Source organism: Notolepis coatsorum, assembly GCF_963971535.1.
Source record: "Notolepis coatsorum genome assembly, chromosome: 17".
Classification (NCBI taxonomy): Eukaryota; Metazoa; Chordata; class Actinopteri; order Aulopiformes; family Paralepididae; genus Notolepis; species Notolepis coatsorum.
Window position 1 is genome coordinate 10,755,336 of NC_140181.1, and position 18,144 is coordinate 10,773,479.

General features: G+C 46.8%; 1 protein-coding gene across 1 annotated transcript in view; it reads left to right on the top strand.

The window, feature by feature from the left end:
- Positions 1 to 18,144, top strand: part of ccn5 (cellular communication network factor 5) — a 27,272-nt gene that overhangs the window by 2,935 nt on the left and 6,193 nt on the right. The window contains exon 3 of the mRNA XM_084332697.1: positions 316 to 1,224. Within this exon, the coding sequence (XP_084188823.1) occupies positions 316 to 1,224 (909 nt within the window). The remainder of the gene's footprint in view (positions 1 to 315; positions 1,225 to 18,144) is intronic.

An 18,144-nucleotide genomic window follows, 5' to 3' on the forward strand; every position in this document is an offset into this window, starting at 1 on the left:
GAGGCTTGGTGGCAGTGGTTCTGAATGAGTTGAAGAGGCTTGGTGGCAGTGGCCGGGAGGCCAGCGAGCAGTGCGTTGCAGTAGTCGAGGTGGGAGATGACTGTTGATTGGATGAGGAGTTGGGTGGCTTCTTTTGTCAGGAAGGGGCGGATCCTTCTGACGTTGCTCAGGAGGAATCTGCAGGTTCTGGTCGTCGCTGCGATGTGAGCAGAGAAGTTCAACTGGTCGTCGAGGACAACACCAAGGTTCAGACGCCAGAGCAGGGGTTCTTCTGACACACGGCCTCTAATGGCTGCCCCCCGTTGAGTGTGATAGATTGCAGAGACGACACGCGGGGATTGAAAAACAGACTCCTCGGGGCTCTCGAGGGCCCTGGCTTCCTGTTACACCAACCACATCACCGCCTGCGGGAACCTCCGCTCCGCGTCCTCCCGTGTCCTCCGCGTCCTCCCGTGTCCTCCGCGTCCTCCCGTGTCCTCCGCGTCCTCCCGTGTCCTCCGCGTCCTCCGTGTCCTCCGTGTCCTCCGCGTCCTCCCGTGTCCTCCGTGTCCTCCGTGTCCTCCTGCATCCTCCCGTGTCCTCCGTGTCCTCCGTGTCCTCCGTGTCCTCCTGCATCCTCCCGTGTCCTCCGTGTCCTCCGTGTCCTCCTGCATCCTCCCGTGTCCTCCGTGTCCTCCGTGTCCTCCGTGTCCTCCGTGTCCTCCTGCATCCTCCCGTGTCCTCCGTGTCCTCCGCATCCTCCCGTGTCCTCCGTGTCCTCCGTGTCCTCCGTGTCCTCCGTGTCCTCCGTGTCCTCCGTGTCCTCCGTGTCCTCCGTGTCCTCCTGCATCCTCCCGTGTCCTCCGTGTCCTCCGCATCCTCCCGTGTCCTCCGTGTCCTCCGTGTCCTCCGTGTCCTCCGTGTCCCCCGTGTCCTCCGTGTCCTCCGTGTCCTCCGTGTCCCCCGTGTCCTCCGTGTCCTCCGTGTCCTCCGTGTCCTCCGTGTCCTCCGTGTCCTCCGTGTCCCCCGTGTCCTCCGTGTCCTCCGTGTCCTCCGTGTCCTCCGTGTCCCCCGTGTCCTCCGTGTCCTCCGTGTCCTCCGTGTCCTCCGTGTCCTCCGTGTCCTCCGTGTCCTCCGTGTCCCCCGTGTCCTCCGTGTCCTCCGTGTCCTCCGTGTCCTCCGTGTCCTCCGTGTCCTCCGGTGTTATAGGAACACTCTCAATAAGACTCCATGAGAGGGACGGACGTCCGTGTGGATTTACTTAATGAAACGACCACATGGCGCCGTGGATGTGAAGCTTTTCGCTGAGATGGAGCTGTTTCCCACACAGAGGGCCACGCCGCTGGGCCCTCACTACCAGAGGGGCTGAGGGAGGGAGGGAGGTGGTCTCACTACCAGAGGGGCTGAGGGAGGGAGGGAGGTGGTCTCACTACCAGAGGGGCTGAGGGAGGGAGGGAGGTGGTCTCACTACCAGAGGGGCTGAGGGAGGGAGGCCGCTGGGCCCTCACTACCAGAGGGGCTGAGGGAGGGAGGGAGGTGGTCTCACTACCAGAGGGGCTGAGGGAGGGAGGGAGGTGGTGACCATCGCTGGTCCATGAAGGACTCCTCTAGTACTCCTCTAGTACTCCTCTAGTACTCCTCTAGTACTCCTCTAGTACTCCTGTAGTACTCCTGTAGTACTCCTCTAGTACTCCTCTAGTACTCCTCTAGTACTCCTCTAGTACTCCTCTAGTACTCCTGTAGTACTCCTGTAGTACTCCTCTAGTACTCCTGTAGTACTCCTCTAGTACTCCTCTAGTACTCCTCTAGTACTCCTCTAGTACTCCTGTAGTACTCCTGTAGTACTCCTCTAGTACTCCTGTAGTACTCCTCTAGTACTCCTGTAGTACTCATCTAGTACTCCTCTAGTACTCTAGTACTCCTCTAGTACTCCTCTAGTACTCCTGTAGTACTCCTGTAGTACTCCTGTAGTACTCCTCTAGTACTCCTCTAGTACTCCTCTAGTACTCCTCTAGTACTCCTCTAGTACTCATGTAGTACTCCTCTAATATTCCTGTAGTACTCCTCTAGTACTCCTCTAGTACTCCTGTAGTACTCCTGTAGTACTCCTCTAGTACTCCTGTAGTACTCCTCTAATATTCCTGTAGTACTCCTCTAGTACTCCTCTAGTACTACTCTAGTACTCCTCTAATACTCATGTAGTACTCCTCTAATACTCCTCTAGGACTCCTCTAATACTCCTGTAGTACTCCTGTAGTACTCCTGTAGTATTCCTCTAGTACTCCTCTAGTACTCCTCTAGTACTCCTGTAGTACTCCTCTAGTACTCCTCTAGTACTCCTGTAGTACTCCTCTAATACTCCTCTAGTACTCCTCTAGTACTCCTCTAGTACTCCGCTAGTACTCCTGTAGTACTCCTCTAGTACTCCTCTAGTACTCCTGTAGTACTCCTCTAATACTCCTCTAGTACTCCTGTAGTACTCCTGTAGTACTCCTGTAGTACTCCTGTAGTACTCCTCTAGTACTCCTCTAGTACTCCTCTAGTACTCCTGTAGTACTCCTGTAGTACTCCTCTAGTACTCCTGTAGTACTCCTCTAGTACTCCTGTAGTACTCCTCTAGTACTCCTGTAGTACTCCTCTAGTACTCCTGTAGTACTCCTCTAGTACTCATCTAGTACTCCTCTAGTACTCCTGTAGTACTCCTCTAGTACTCCTCTAGTACTCCTCTAGTACTCCTCTAGTACTCCTCTAGTACTCCTGTAGTACTCCTCTAGTACTCCTCTAGTACTCCTCTAATATTCCTGTAGTACTCCTCTAGTACTCCTCTAGTACTCCTCTAGTACTCCTGTAGTACTCCTGTAGTACTCCTGTAGTACTCCTCTAGTACTCCTGTAGTACTCATCTAATACTCCTCTAGTACTCCTCTAGTACTCCTCTAATACTCCTCTAGTACTCCTCTAGTACTCCTCTAGTACTCCTGTAGTACTCCTCTAATATTCCTGTAGTACTCCTCTAATACTCCTCTAGTACTACTGTAGTACTCCTGTAGTACTCCTCTAGTACTCCTCTAGTACTCCTCTAGTACTCCTCTAGTACTCCTGTAGTACTCCTGTAGTACTCCTGTAGTACTCCTCTAGTACTCCTGTAGTACTCCTCTAGTACTCCTGTAGTACTCCTCTAGTACTCCTCTAGTACTCCTCTAGTACTCCTCTAGTACTCCTCTAGTACTCCTCTAGTACTCCTCTAATATTCCTGTAGTACTCCTCTAGTACTCCTCTAGTACTCCTCTAGTACTCCTCTAATATTCCTGTAGTACTCCTCTAGTACTCCTCTAGTACTCCTGTAGTATTCCTCTAGTACTCCTGTAGTACTCCTCTAGTACTCCTCTAATATTCCTGTAGTACTCCTCTAGTACTCCTGTAGTACTCCTCTAGTACTCCTCTAGTACTCCTCTAGTACTCCTGTAGTACTCCTCTAGTACTCATCTAGTACTCCTCTAGTACTCCTGTAGTACTCCTCTAATATTCCTGTAGTACTCCTCTAGTACTCCTGTAGTACTCCTCTAATACTCCTCTAATACTCCTGTAGTACTCCTGTAGTACTCCTCTAGTACTCCTCTAGCACTCCTCTAGTACTCATCTAGTACTCCTCTAGTACTCCTCTAGTACTCCTCTAGTACTCCTCTAGTACTCCTCTAGCACTCCTCTAGTACTCCTCTAGTACTCCTCTAGTACTCCTGTAGTACTCCTCTAGTACTCCTCTAGTACTCCTCTAATACTCCTCTAGTACTCCTCTAATATTCCTGTAGTACTCCTCTAGTACTCCTCTAGTACTCCTCTAGTACTCATCTAGTACTCCTCTAGTACTCCTCTAGTACTCCTCTAGTACTCCTCTAGTACTCCTCTAGTACTCCTGTAGTACTCCTCTAGTACTCCTGTAGTACTCCTCTAGTACTCCTCTAGTACTCCTGTAGTACTCCTCTAGTACTCCTGTAGTACTCCTGTAGTACTCCTCTAGTACTCCTGTAGTACTCCTCTAGTACTCCTCTAGTACTCCTCTAGTACCCCTGTAGTACTCCTGTAGTACTCCTCTAGTACTCCTCTAGTACTCCTGTAGTACTCCTCTAGTACTCCTCTAGTACTCCTCTAGTACTCCTGTAGTACTCCTCTAGTACTCCTCTAGTACTCCTCTAGTACTCATCTAGTACTCCTGTAGTACTCCTGTAGTACTCCTCTAGTACTCCTCTAGTACTCCTCTAGTACTCATCTAGTACTCATGTAGTACTCCTGTAGTACTCCTCTAGTACTCCTCTAGTACTCCTGTAGTACTCCTGTAGTACTCCTGTAGTACTCCTCTAGTGCTCCTCTAGTACTCCTGTAGTACTCCTGTAGTACTCCTGTAGTACTCCTCTAGTACTCCTCTAGTACTCCTCTAGTACTCCTGTAGTACTCCTGTAGTACTCCTCTAGTACTCATCTAATACTCCTGTAGTACTCCTCTAGTACTCCTGTAGTACTCCTCTAGTACTCCTCTAGTACTCCTCTAGTACTCATCTAGTACTCCTCTAGTACTCCTCTAGTACTCCTCTAGTACTCCTCTAGTACTCCTGTAGTACTCCTCTAGTACTCCTCTAGTACTCCTGTAGTACTCCTGTAGTACTCCTCTAGTACTCCTCTAGTACTCCTCTAGTACTCCTCTAGTACTCCTCTAGTACTCCTCTAGTACTCCTGTAGTACTCCTCTAGTACTCCTCTAGTACTCCTGTAGTACTCCTCTAGTACTCCTCTAGTACTCCTCTAGTACTCCTCTAGTACTCCTCTAGTACTCCTGTAGTACTCCTCTAGTACTCCTCTAGTACTCCTGTAGTACTCCTCTAGTACTCCTCTAGTACTCCTGTAGTACTCCTGTAGTACTCCTCTAGTACTCCTCTAGTACTCCTCTAGTACTCCTGTAGTACTCCTGTAGTACTCCTCTAGTACTCCTCTAGTACTCCTCTAGTACTCCTGTAGTACTCCTGTAGTACTCCTGTAGTACTCCTCTAGTACTCCTGTAGTACTCCTCTAGTACTCCTCTAGTACTCCTGTAGTACTCCTCTAGTACTCCTCTAGTACTCCTCTAGTACTCATCTAGTACTCCTGTAGTACTCATGTAGTACTCCTCTAGTACTCCTCTAGTACTCCTCTAATACTCCTGTAGTACTCCTCTAGTACTCCTCTAGTACTCCTGTAGTACTCCTCTAGTACTCCTGTAGTACTCCTCTAGTACTCCTCTAGTACTCCTGTAGTACTCCTGTAGTACTCCTGTAGTACTCCTCTAATACTCCTCTAGTACTCCTCTAGTACTCCTGTAGTACTCCTCTAGTACTCCTCTAGTACTCCTCTAGTACTCCTCTAGTACTCCTCTAGTACTCCTGTAGTACTCCTGTAGTACTCCTCTAGTACTCCTCTAGTACTCCTCTAGTACTCCTCTAGTACTCCTGTAGTACTCCTCTAATATTCCTGTAGTACTCCTCTAGTACTCCTCTAGTACTCCTGTAGTACTCCTCTAGTACTCATCTAGTACTCCTGTAGTACTCCTCTAATATTCCTGTAGTACTCCTCTAGTACTCCTCTAGTACTACTCTAGTACTCCTCTAATACTCATGTAGTACTCCTCTAATACTCCTCTAGGACTCCTCTAATACTCCTGTAGTACTCCTGTAGTACTCCTGTAGTATTCCTCTAGTACTCCTCTAGTACTCCTCTAGTACTCCTGTAGTACTCCTCTAGTACTCCTCTAGTACTCCTGTAGTACTCCTCTAATACTCCTCTAGTACTCCTCTAGTACTCCTCTAGTACTCCTCTAGTACTCCTGTAGTACTCCTCTAGTACTCCTGTAGTACTCCTCTAATACTCCTCTAGTACTCCTGTAGTACTCCTGTAGTACTCCTGTAGTACTCCTGTAGTACTCCTCTAGTACTCCTCTAGTACTCCTGTAGTACTCCTGTAGTACTCCTCTAGTACTCCTGTAGTACTCCTCTAGTACTCCTGTAGTACTCCTCTAGTACTCCTGTAGTACTCCTCTAGTACTCATCTAGTACTCCTCTAGTACTCCTGTAGTACTCCTCTAGTACTCCTCTAGTACTCCTCTAGTACTCCTCTAGTACTCCTCTAGTACTCCTGTAGTACTCCTCTAGTACTCCTCTAGTACTCCTCTAATATTCCTGTAGTACTCCTCTAGTACTCCTCTAGTACTCCTCTAGTACTCCTGTAGTACTCCTGTAGTACTCCTGTAGTACTCCTCTAGTACTCCTGTAGTACTCATCTAATACTCCTCTAGTACTCCTCTAGTACTCCTCTAGTACTCCTCTAATACTCCTCTAGTACTCCTCTAGTACTCCTCTAGTACTCCTGTAGTACTCCTCTAATATTCCTGTAGTACTCCTCTAATACTCCTCTAGTACTACTGTAGTACTCCTGTAGTACTCCTCTAGTACTCCTCTAGTACTCCTCTAGTACTCCTGTAGTACTCCTGTAGTACTCCTGTAGTACTCCTCTAGTACTCCTGTAGTACTCCTCTAGTACTCCTCTAGTACTCCTCTAGTACTCCTCTAGTACTCCTGTAGTACTCCTCTAGTACTCCTCTAGTACTCCTCTAGTACTCCTCTAGTACTCCTCTAATATTCCTGTAGTACTCCTCTAGTACTCCTCTAGTACTCCTCTAATATTCCTGTAGTACTCCTCTAGTACTCCTCTAGTACTCCTGTAGTATTCCTCTAGTACTCCTGTAGTACTCCTCTAGTACTCCTCTAATATTCCTGTAGTACTCCTCTAGTAATCCTGTAGTACTCCTCTAGTACTCCTCTAGTACTCCTCTAGTACTCCTGTAGTACTCCTCTAGTACTCATCTAGTACTCCTCTAGTACTCCTGTAGTACTCCTCTAATATTCCTGTAGTACTCCTCTAGTACTCCTGTAGTACTCCTCTAATACTCCTCTAATACTCCTGTAGTACTCCTGTAGTACTCCTCTAGTACTCCTCTAGCACTCCTCTAGTACTCCTCTAGTACTCCTGTAGTACTCCTCTAGTACTCCTCTAGTACTCCTCTAATACTCCTCTAGTACTCCTCTAATATTCCTGTAGTACTCCTCTAGTACTCCTCTAGTACTCCTCTAGTACTCATCTAGTACTCCTGTAGTACTCCTCTAGTACTCCTCTAATACTCCTCTAGTACTCCTGTAGTACTCCTCTAGTACTCCTCTAGTACTCCTGTAGTACTCCTCTAGTACTCCTCTAGTACTCCTCTAGTACTCCTCTAGTACTCCTGTAGTACTCCTCTAGTACTCCTGTAGTACTCCTCTAGTACTCCTCTAGTACTCCTGTAGTACTCCTGTAGTACTCCTGTAGTACTCCTGTAGTACTCCTCTAGTACTCCTGTAGTACTCCTCTAGTACTCCTGTAGTACTCCTCTAGTACTCCTCTAGTACTCCTCTAGTACCCCTGTAGTACTCCTGTAGTACTCCTCTAGTACTCCTCTAGTACTCCTGTAGTACTCCTCTAGTACTCCTCTAGTACTCCCTCTAGTACTCCTGTAGTACTCCTCTAGTACTCCTCTAGTACTCCTCTAGTACTCATCTAGTACTCCTGTAGTACTCCTGTAGTACTCCTGTAGTACTCCTCTAGTACTCCTCTAGTACTCCTCTAGTACTCATCTAGTACTCATGTAGTACTCCTGTAGTACTCCTCTAGTACTCCTCTAGTACTCCTGTAGTACTCCTGTAGTACTCCTGTAGTACTCCTCTAGTGCTCCTCTAGTACTCCTGTAGTACTCCTGTAGTACTCCTGTAGTACTCCTCTAGTACTCCTCTAGTACTCCTCTAGTACTCCTGTAGTACTCCTGTAGTACTCCTCTAGTACTCATCTAGTACTCCTGTAGTACTCCTCTAGTACTCCTGTAGTACTCCTCTAGTACTCCTCTAGTACTCCTCTAGTACTCATCTAGTACTCCTCTAGTACTCCTCTAGTACTCCTCTAGTACTCCTCTAGTACTCCTGTAGTACTCCTGTAGTACTCCTCTAGTACTCCTCTAGTACTCCTCTAGTACTCATCTAATACTCCTCTAGTACTCCTCTAGTACTCCTCTAGTACTCCTGTAGTACTCCTGTAGTACTCCTCTAGTACTCCTCTAGTACTCCTGTAGTACTCCTCTAGTACTCCTCTAGTACTCCTCTAGTACTCCTGTAGTACTCCTCTAGTACTCCTCTAGTACTCCTGTAGTACTCCTCTAGTACTCCTCTAGTACTCCTGTAGTACTCCTGTAGTACTCCTCTAGTACTCCTCTAGTACTCCTCTAGTACTCCTCTAGTACTCCTCTAGTACTCCTGTAGTACTCCTCTAGTACTCCTCTAGTACTCCTGTAGTACTCCTCTAGTACTCCTCTAGTACTCCTCTAGTACTCCTCTAGTACTCCTCTAGTACTCCTCTAGTACTCCTGTAGTACTCCTCTAGTACTCCTCTAGTACTCCTGTAGTACTCCTCTAGTACTCCTCTAGTACTCCTCTAGTACTCCTGTAGTACTCCTGTAGTACTCCTCTAGTACTCCTCTAGTACTCCTCTAGTACTCCTGTAGTACTCCTGTAGTACTCCTCTAGTACTCCTCTAGTACTCCTGTAGTACTCCTGTAGTACTCCTGTAGTACTCCTCTAGTACTCCTGTAGTACTCCTCTAGTACTCCTCTTAGTACTCCTGTAGTACTCCTCTAGTACTCCTCTAGTACTCCTCTAGTACTCCTCTAGTACTCATCTAGTACTCCTGTAGTACTCCTGTAGTACTCCTCTAGTACTCCTCTAGTACTCCTCTAGTACTCCTGAATACTCCTGTAGTACTCCTCTAGTACTCCTCTAGTACTCCTGTAGTACTCCTCTAGTACTCCTGTAGTACTCCTCTAGTACTCCTCTAGTACTCCTGCTAGTACTCCTGTAGTACTCCTGTAGTACTCCTCTAGTACTCCTCTAGTACTCCTCTAGTACTCCTCTAGTACTCCTGTAGTACTCCTCTAGTACTCCTCTAGTACTCTCTGTACTCCTCTAGTACTCCTCTAGTACTCCTGTAGTACTCCTGTAGTACTCCTGTAGTACTCCTCTAGTACTCCTCTAGTACTCCTGTAGTACTCCTCTAGTACTCCTGTAGTACTCCTCTAGTACTCCTCTAGTACTCCTGTAGTACTCCTCTAGTACTCCTGTAGTACTCCTGTAGTACTCCTCTAGTACTCCTCTAGTACTCCTGTAGTACTCCTGTAGTACTCCTCTAGTACTCCTGTAGTACTCCTCTAGTACTCCTCTAGTACTCCTCTAGTACTCCTGTAGTACTCCTCTAGTACTCCTGTAGTACTCCTCTAGTACTCCTCTAGTACTCCTCTAGTACTCCTCTAGTACTCCTGTAGTACTCCTCTAGTACTCCTGTAGTACTCCTCTAGTACTCCTCTAGTACTCCTCTAGTACTCCTCTAGTACTCCTGTAGTACTCCTGTAGTACTCCTCTAGTACTCCTGTAGTACTCCTCTAGTACTCCTCTAGTACTCCTCTAGTACTCCTCTAGTACTCCTCTAGTACTCCTGTAGTACTCCTGTAGTACTCCTCTAGTACTCCTCTAGTACTCCTCTAGTACTCCTGTAGTACTCCTGTAGTACTCCTCTAATACTCCTCTAGTACTCCTCTAGTACTCCTCTAGTACTCCTGTAGTACTCCTGTAGTACTCCTCTAGTACTCCTCTAGTACTCCTCTAGTACTCCTGTAGTACTCCTCTAGTACTCCTCTAGTACTCCTCTAGTACTCCTCTAGTACTCCTCTAGTACTCCTGTAGTACTCCTGTAGTACTCCTCTAATACTCCTCTAGTACTCCTCTAGTACTCCTCTAGTACTCCTGTAGTACTCCTCTAATACTCCTCTAGTACTCCTCTAGTACTCCTCTAGTACTCCTGTAGTACTCCTGTAGTACTCCTCTAGTACTCCTGTAGTACTCCTCTAGCACTCCTGTAGTACTCCTCTAGTACTCCTCTAGTACTCCTGTAGTACTCCTGTAGTACTCCTCTAGTACTCCTCTAGTACTCCTCTAGTACTCCTGTAGTACGCCTCTAGTACTCCTCTAGTACTCCTGTAGTATTCCTGTAGTACTCCTCTAGTACTCCTGTAGTACTCCTCTAGTACTCCTCTAGTACTCCTGTAGTACTCCTCTAGTACTCCTCTAGTACTCCTCTAGTACTCCTGTAGTACTCCTCTAGTACTCCTGTAGTACTCCTGTAGTACTCCTGTAGTACTCCTCTAGTACTCCTCTAGTACTCCTCTAGTACTCCTGTAGTACTCCTGTAGTACTCCTCTAGTACTCCTCTAGTACACCTCTAGTACTCCTCTAGTACTCCTCTAGTACTCCTGTAGTACTCCTGTAGTACTCCTGTAGTACTCCTGTAGTACTCCTCTAGTACTCCTGTAGTACTCCTCTAGTACTCCTCTAGTACTCCTGTAGTACTCCTCTAGTACTCCTGTAGTACTCCTGTAGTACTCCTGTAGTACTCCTCTAGTACTCCTCTAGTAATCCTCTAGTACTCCTGTAGTACTCCTCTAGTACTCATCTAGTACTCCTCTAGTACTCCTGTAGTACTCCTCTAATACTCCTCTAGTAGTCCTCTAGTACTCCTCTAGTACTCCTGTAGTACTCCTCTAGTACTCCTCTAGTACTCCTCTAGTACTCCTGTAGTACTCCTCTAGTACTCCTCTAGTACTCCTCTAGTACTCCTGTAGTACTCCTGTAGTACTCCTGTAGTACTCCTCTAGTACTCCTCTAGTACTCCTCTAGTACTCCTGTAGTACTCCTGTAGTACTCCTCTAGTACTCCTCTAGTACTCCTCTAGTACTCCTCTAGTACTCCTGTAGTACTCCTGTAGTACTCCTGTAGTACTCCTGTAGTACTCCTCTAGTACTCCTGTAGTACTCCTGTAGTACTCCTGTAGTACTCCTCTAGTACTCCTCTAGTACTCCTCTAGTAATCCTCTAGTACTCATCTAGTACTCCTCTAGTACTCCTGTAGTACTCCTCTAGTACTCATCTAGTACTCCTCTAGTACTCCTGTAGTACTCCTCTAGTACTCCTCTAGTAGTCCTCTAGTACTCCTCTAGTACTCCTGTAGTACTCCTCTAGTACTCCTCTAGTACTCCTGTAGTACTCCTCTAGTACTCCTCTAGTACTCCTGTAGTACTCCTGTAGTACTCCTGTAGTACTCCTCTAGTACTCCTCTAGTACTCCTCTAGTACTCCTCTAGTACTCCTGTAGTACTCCTGTAGTACTCCTCTAGTACTCCTCTAGTACTCCTCTAGTACTCCTCTAGTACTCCTGTAGTACTCATGTAGTACTCCTGTAGTACTCCTGTAGTACTCCTCTAGTACTCCTGTAGTACTCCTCTAGTACTCCTCTAGTACTCCTGTAGTACTCCTCTAGTACTCCTGTAGTACTCCTGTAGTACTCCTGTAGTACTCCTCTAGTACTCCTCTAGTACTCCTCTAGTAATCCTCTAGTACTCATCTAGTACTCCTCTAGTACTCCTGTAGTACTCCTCTAGTACTCATCTAGTACTCCTCTAGTACTCCTGTAGTACTCCTCTAATACTCCTCTAGTAGTCCTCTAGTACTCCTCTAGTACTCCTGTAGTACTCCTCTAGTACTCCTCTAGTACTCCTCTAGTACTCCTGTAGTACTCCTCTAGTACTCCTCTAGTACTCCTCTAGTACTCCTGTAGTACTCCTGTAGTACTCCTGTAGTACTCCTCTAGTACTCCTCTAGTACTCCTGTAGTACTCCTCTAATACTCCTCTAGTACTCCTCTAGTACTCCTCTAGTACTCCTCTAGTACTCCTCTAGTACTCCTGTAGTACTTCTCTAGTACTCCTCTAGTACTCCTCTAGTACTCCTGTAGTACTCCTCTAATACTCCTCTAGTACTCCTCTAGTACTCCTCTAGTACTCCTCTAGTACTCCTGTAGTACTCCTCTAGTACTCCTCTAGTACTCCTCTAGTACTCCTCTAGTACTCCTCTAGTACTCCTGTAGTACTCCTCTAATACTCCTCTAGTACTCCTCTAGTACTCCTCTAGTACTCCTCTAGTACTCCTCTAGTACTCCTCTAGTACTCCTGTAGTACTCCTCTAGTACTCCTCTAGTACTCCTGTAGTACTCCTGTAGTACTCCTCTAGTACTCCTCTAGTACTCCTCTAGTACTCCTGTAGTACTCCTCTAGTACTCCTCTAGTACTCTTCTAGTACTCCTCTAGTACTCCTCTAGTACTCCTGTAGTACTCCTCTAGTACTCCTCTAGTACTCCTCTAGTACTCCTCTAGTACTCCTCTAGTACTCCTCTAGTACTCCTGTAGTACTCCTGTAGTACTCCTCTAGTACTCCTCTAATATTCCTCTAGTACTCCTCTAGTACTCCTCTAGTACTCCTGTAGTACTCCTCTAGTACTCCTCTAGTACTCCTCTAGTACTCATCTAGTACTCCTGTAGTACTCCTCTAGTACTCCTGTAGTACTCCTCTAGTACTCCTCTAGTACTCCTGTAGTACTCCTGTAGTACTCCTCTAGTACTCCTGTAGTACTCCTCTAGTACTCCTCTAGTACTCATCTAGTACTCCTGTAGTACTCCTCTAGTACTCCTGTAGTACTCCTCTAGTACTCCTCTAGTACTCCTGTAGTACTCCTGTAGTACTCCTCTAGTACTCCTCTAGTACTCCTCTAGTACTCCTCTAGTACTCCTGTAGTACTCCTCTAGTACTCCTCTAGTACTCCTGTAGTACTCCTCTAGTACTCCTCTAGTACTCTTCTAGTACTCCTGTAGTACTCCTCTAGTACTCCTCTAGTACTCCTGTAGTACTCCTCTAGTACTCCTCTAGTACTCCTGTAGTACTCCTCTAGTACTCCTCTAGTACTCCTCTAGTACTCCTCTAGTACTCCTCTAGTACTCCTGTAGTACTCCTGTAGTACTCCTCTAGTACTCCTCTAGTACTCCTCTAGTACTCCTGTAGTACTCCTCTAGTACTCCTCTAGTACTCCTCTAGTACTCCTCTAGTACTCCTGTAGTACTCCTGTAGTACTCCTCTAGTACTCCTCTAGTACTCCTCTAGTACTCCTGTAGTACTCCTGTAGTACTCCTCTAGTACTCCTGTAGTACTCCTCTAGTACTCCTCTAGTACTCCTCTAGTACCCCTCTAGTACTCCTCTAGTACTCCTGTAGTACTCCTGTAGTACTCCTGTAGTACTCCTCTAGTACTCCTCTAGTACTCCTCTAGTACTCCTGTAGTACTCCTCTAGTACTCCTGTAGTACTCCTCTAGTACTCCTCTAGTACTCCTCTAGTACTCCTGTAGTACTCCTCTAGTACTCCTGTAGTACTCCTCTAGTACTCCTCTAGTACTCCTGTAGTACTCCTCTAGTACTCCTGTAGTACTCCTGTAGTACTCCTCTAGTACCCCTCTAGTACTCCTGTAGTACTCCTCTAGTACTCCTCTAGTACTCCTGTAGTACTCCTCTAGTACTCCTCTAGTACTCCTGTAGTACTCCTCTAGTACTCCTCTAGTACTCCTCTAGTACTCCTGTAGTACTCCTGTAGTACTCCTCTAGTACCCCTCTAGTACTCCTGTAGTACTCCTCTAGTACTCCTCTAGTACTCCTGTAGTACTCCTCTAGTACTCCTCTAGTACTCCTCTAGTACTCCTGTAGTACTCCTCTAGTACTCCTCTAGTACTCCTCTAGTACTCCTGTAGTACTCCTCTAGTACTCCTCTAGTACTCCTCTAGTACTCCTGTAGTACTCCTCTAGTACTCCTGTAGTACTCCTCTAGTACTCCTCTAGTACTCCTGTAGTACTCCTCTAGTACTCCTGTAGTACTCCTCTAGTACTCCTGTAGTACTCCTCTAGTACTCCTCTAGTACTCCTGTAGTACTCCTCTAGTACTCCTCTAGTACTCCTGTAGTACTCCTCTAGTACTCCTGTAGTACTCCTCTAGTACTCCTGTAGTACTCCTCTAGTACTCCTCTAGTACTCCTGTAGTACTCCTCTAGTACTCCTGTAGTACTCCTCTAGTACTCCTCTAGTACTCCTCTAGTACTCCTCTAGTACTCCTGTAGTACTCCTCTAGTACTCCTGTAGTACTCCTCTAGTACTCCTCTAGTACTCCTCTAGTACTCCTCTAGTACTCCTCTAGTACTCCTGTAGTACTCCTCTAGTACTCCTCTAGTACTCCTCTAGTACTCCTGTAGTACTCCTGTAGTACTCCTCTAGTACTCCTCTAGTACTCCTGTAGTACTCCTCTAGTACTCCTGTAGTACTCCTCTAGTACTCCTGTAGTACTCATGTAGTACTCCTGTAGTACTCCTCTAGTACTCCTCTAGTACTCCTCTAGTACTCCTGTAGTACTCCTCTAGTACTCCTGTAGTACTCCTGTAGTACTCCTCTAGTACTCCTGTAGTACTCCTGTAGTACTCCTGTAGTACTCCTGTAGTACTCCTGTAGTACTCCTCTAGTACTCCTGTAGTACTCCTCTAGTACTCCTGTAGTACTCCTCTAGTACTCCTGTAGTACTCCTCTAGTACTCCTGTAGTACTCCTCTAGTACTCCTGTAGTACTCCTCTAGTACTCCTGTAGTACTCCTCTAGTACTCCTGTAGTACTCCTGTAGTACTCCTGTAGTACTCCTCTAGTACTCCTGTAGTACTCCTCTAGTACTCCTGTAGTACTCCTCTAGTACTCCTGTAGTACTCCTCTAGTACTCTGTAGTACTCCTGTAGTACTCCTGTAGTACTCCTCTAGTACTCCTCTAATACTCCTGTAGTACTCCTGTAGTACTCCTCTAGTACTCCTGTAGTACTCCTCTAGTACTCCTCTAGTACTCCTCTAGTACTCCCGTAGTACTCCTCTAGTACTCCTCTAGTGCTCCTATAGTACTCCTGTAGTACTCCTGTAGTACTCCTCTAGTACTCCTCTAGTACTCCTCTAGTACTCCTCTAGTACTCCTGTAGTACTCCTGTAGTACTCCTCTAGTACTCCTCTAATACTCCTGTAGTACTCCTCTAGTACGCCTCTAGTACTCCTCTAGTACTCCTCTAGTACTCCTGTAGTACTCCTCTAGTACTCCTCTAGTACTCCTCTAGTACTCCTCTAGTACTCCTCTAGTACTCCTGTAGTACTCCTCTAGTACTCCTCTAATATTCCTCTAGTACTCCTCTAGTACTCCTGTAGTACTCCTCTAGTACTCCTCTAATACTCCTGTAGTAATCATCTAGTACTCCTCTAGTACTCCTGTAGTACTCCTCTAGTACTCCTCTAATACTCCTGTAGTACTCCTCTAGTACTCCTCTAATACTCCTGTAGTACTCCTCTAGTACTCCTCTAGTACTCCTCTAGTACTCCTGTAGTACTCCTGTAGTACTCCTCTAGTACTCCTCTAGTACTCCTGTAGTACTCCTCTAGTACTCCTCTAGTACTCCTCTAGTACTCCTGTAGTACTCCTGTAGTACTCCTCTAGTACTCCTCTAGTACTCCTGTAGTACTCCTGTAGTACTCCTGTAGTACTCCTCTAGTACTCCTGTAGTACTCCTCTAGTACTCCTGTAGTACTCCTGTAGTACTCCTCTAGTACTCCTCTAGTACTCCTGTAGTACTCCTCTAGTACTCCTGTAGTACTCCTGTAGTACTCCTCTAGTACTCCTCTAGTACTCCTGTAGTACTCCTGTAGTACTCCTGTAGTACTCCTGTAGTACTCCTCTAGTACTCCTCTAGTACTCCTCTAGTACTCCTGTAGTACTCCTCTAGTATTCCTCTAGTACTCCTCTAGTACTCCTGTTGTACTCCTCTAGTATTCCTCTAGTACTCCTCTAGTACTCATGTAGTACTCCTCTAGTACTCCTCTAGTACTCCTCTAGTACTCCTCTAGTACTCCTGTAGTACTCCTGTAGTATTCCTGTAGTACTCCTCTAATACTCTTGTAGTACTCCTCTAGTACTCCTGTAGTACTCCTCTAATACTCCTGTAGTACTCCTCTAGTACTCCTGTAGTACTCCTGTAGTACTCCTGTAGTATTCCTCTAGTACTCCTGTAGTATTCCTGTAGTACTCCTGTAGTATTCCTCTAGTACTCCTGTAGTATTCCTGTAGTACTCCTCTATCTATTAAGTACTCCTCATCTAGCCAGAGCACAAAGACAAAGGCTTGTGTACACGTAAAGAAGTACTAATCGACCACAGGAAGATATTTACATAATGTATGTTATGTTATAGCCATAAGTAATATATTTAATTACGTATCGGTGAAAGTCCAAAACAAACAGCATGACTGGGAATCGGACTAACAATGATTGTGGTTGTGGGCGAGTGATTAAGAGGGTAGTGGTACCCTGATACACAAACACAGCTCTCACCACTAGACTAAGACACCCACCCACCCTGATACAAACACAGCTCTCACCACTAGACTAAGACACCCACCCTGATACAAACACAGCTCTCACCACTAGACCTAAGACACCCACCCTGATAGAAACACAGCTCTCACCACTAGACTAAGACACCCACCCACCCTGATACAAACACAGCTCTCACCACTAGACTAAGACACCCACCCTGATACAAACACAGCTCTCACCACTAGACTAAGACACCCACCCTGATAGAAACACAGCTCTCACCACTAGACTAAGACACCCACCCACCCTGATTCAAACACAGCTCTCACCACTAGACTAAGACACCCACCCTGATACACAGCTCTCACCACTAGACTAAGACACCCACCCTGATACAAACGACAGGCTCTCACCACTAGACTAAGACACCCCACCCTGATACAAACACAGCTCTCACCACTAGACTAAGGCACCCACCCTGATACAAACACAGCTCTCACCACTAGACTAAGACACCCACCCTGATACAAACACAGCTCTCACCACTAGACTAAGACACCCACCCTGATACAAACACAGCTCTCACCACTAGACTAAGACACCCACCCTGATACAAACACAGCTCTCACCACTAGACTAAGACACCCACCCTGATAGAAACACAGCTCTCACCACTAGACTAAGACAAGACACCCACCCACCCTGATATAAACACGGCTTTCACCACTAGACTAAGACACCCACCCTGATATAAACACGGCTTTCACCACTAGACTAAGACACCCACCCACCCTGATTCAAACACAGCTCTCACCACGGGACTTAAGACACACACCCACCCTGATACAAACACAGCTCTAGTCTCACCACTATACTAGGACACCCACCCTGATACATTACAAGCACAGCTCTCACCACTAGACTAAGACACCCACCCCTGATACAAACACAGCTCACACCACTAGACGAAGACACCCACCCTAATACAAACACAGCTCTCACCACTAGACGAAGACACCCACCCTGATACAAACACAACTATACTGTGATTATGTAATGGTTATGGTTAGGAATGGATAGAAGGTTAGGGTGAGGCTGGCAGAAAAGTGTGATTTGTTAGTCTTGAGGTAAAGGCACTTGCCTCCCATGTGTGTGTCCTGGTGCATTCTCCAGCAGGGGAACTCAAATGTTTTCTGAAAACGTTAAAACTTAAACATTTTGGAATATGTGGGGCGGTTGGGTGGCGCAGCGGACATTGCGCTCGTCACCAACGCAAGAGACACCGGTCTCGAATCCGGCTGTCAGCGTTGCCTCCGGCTTGGGCCGGCCGTCATACTAACTCAATTGGCAGAGTCAGCGGGAGGGGGAGTCGATGGGTGGTCATCTGGTCGTTGTAAACAGCGACTCCTACAGGTCGGTCAGGGGGCGCCTGCACAGCAAAGACAGGAGATGGCGGGGGGTAGTGTGAGCCTCCCACACACGTTACACCTCGCCAATGAGAGTCCGCGCTGGCAGGTGAAAAAGAAGTGGCTGGCTGCCTCCACGTGTATCGGAGGGGACACGTGATGGGCTTCTACCCTCCCTACGACCGGCCAGTGGGGGGCACATGCGAGAAACGATCAGGACAGGGGAGGGAGAATTGGCACGAGAGGAAATTGGGATGGGAGAAAAATCACAGAAAAAGGAGGAGAAAAAGTAGGTAAAAATGTAAATACATACACGGGCGGCTACGTGGCGTAGTGGGCAAGGCGCTCGCCA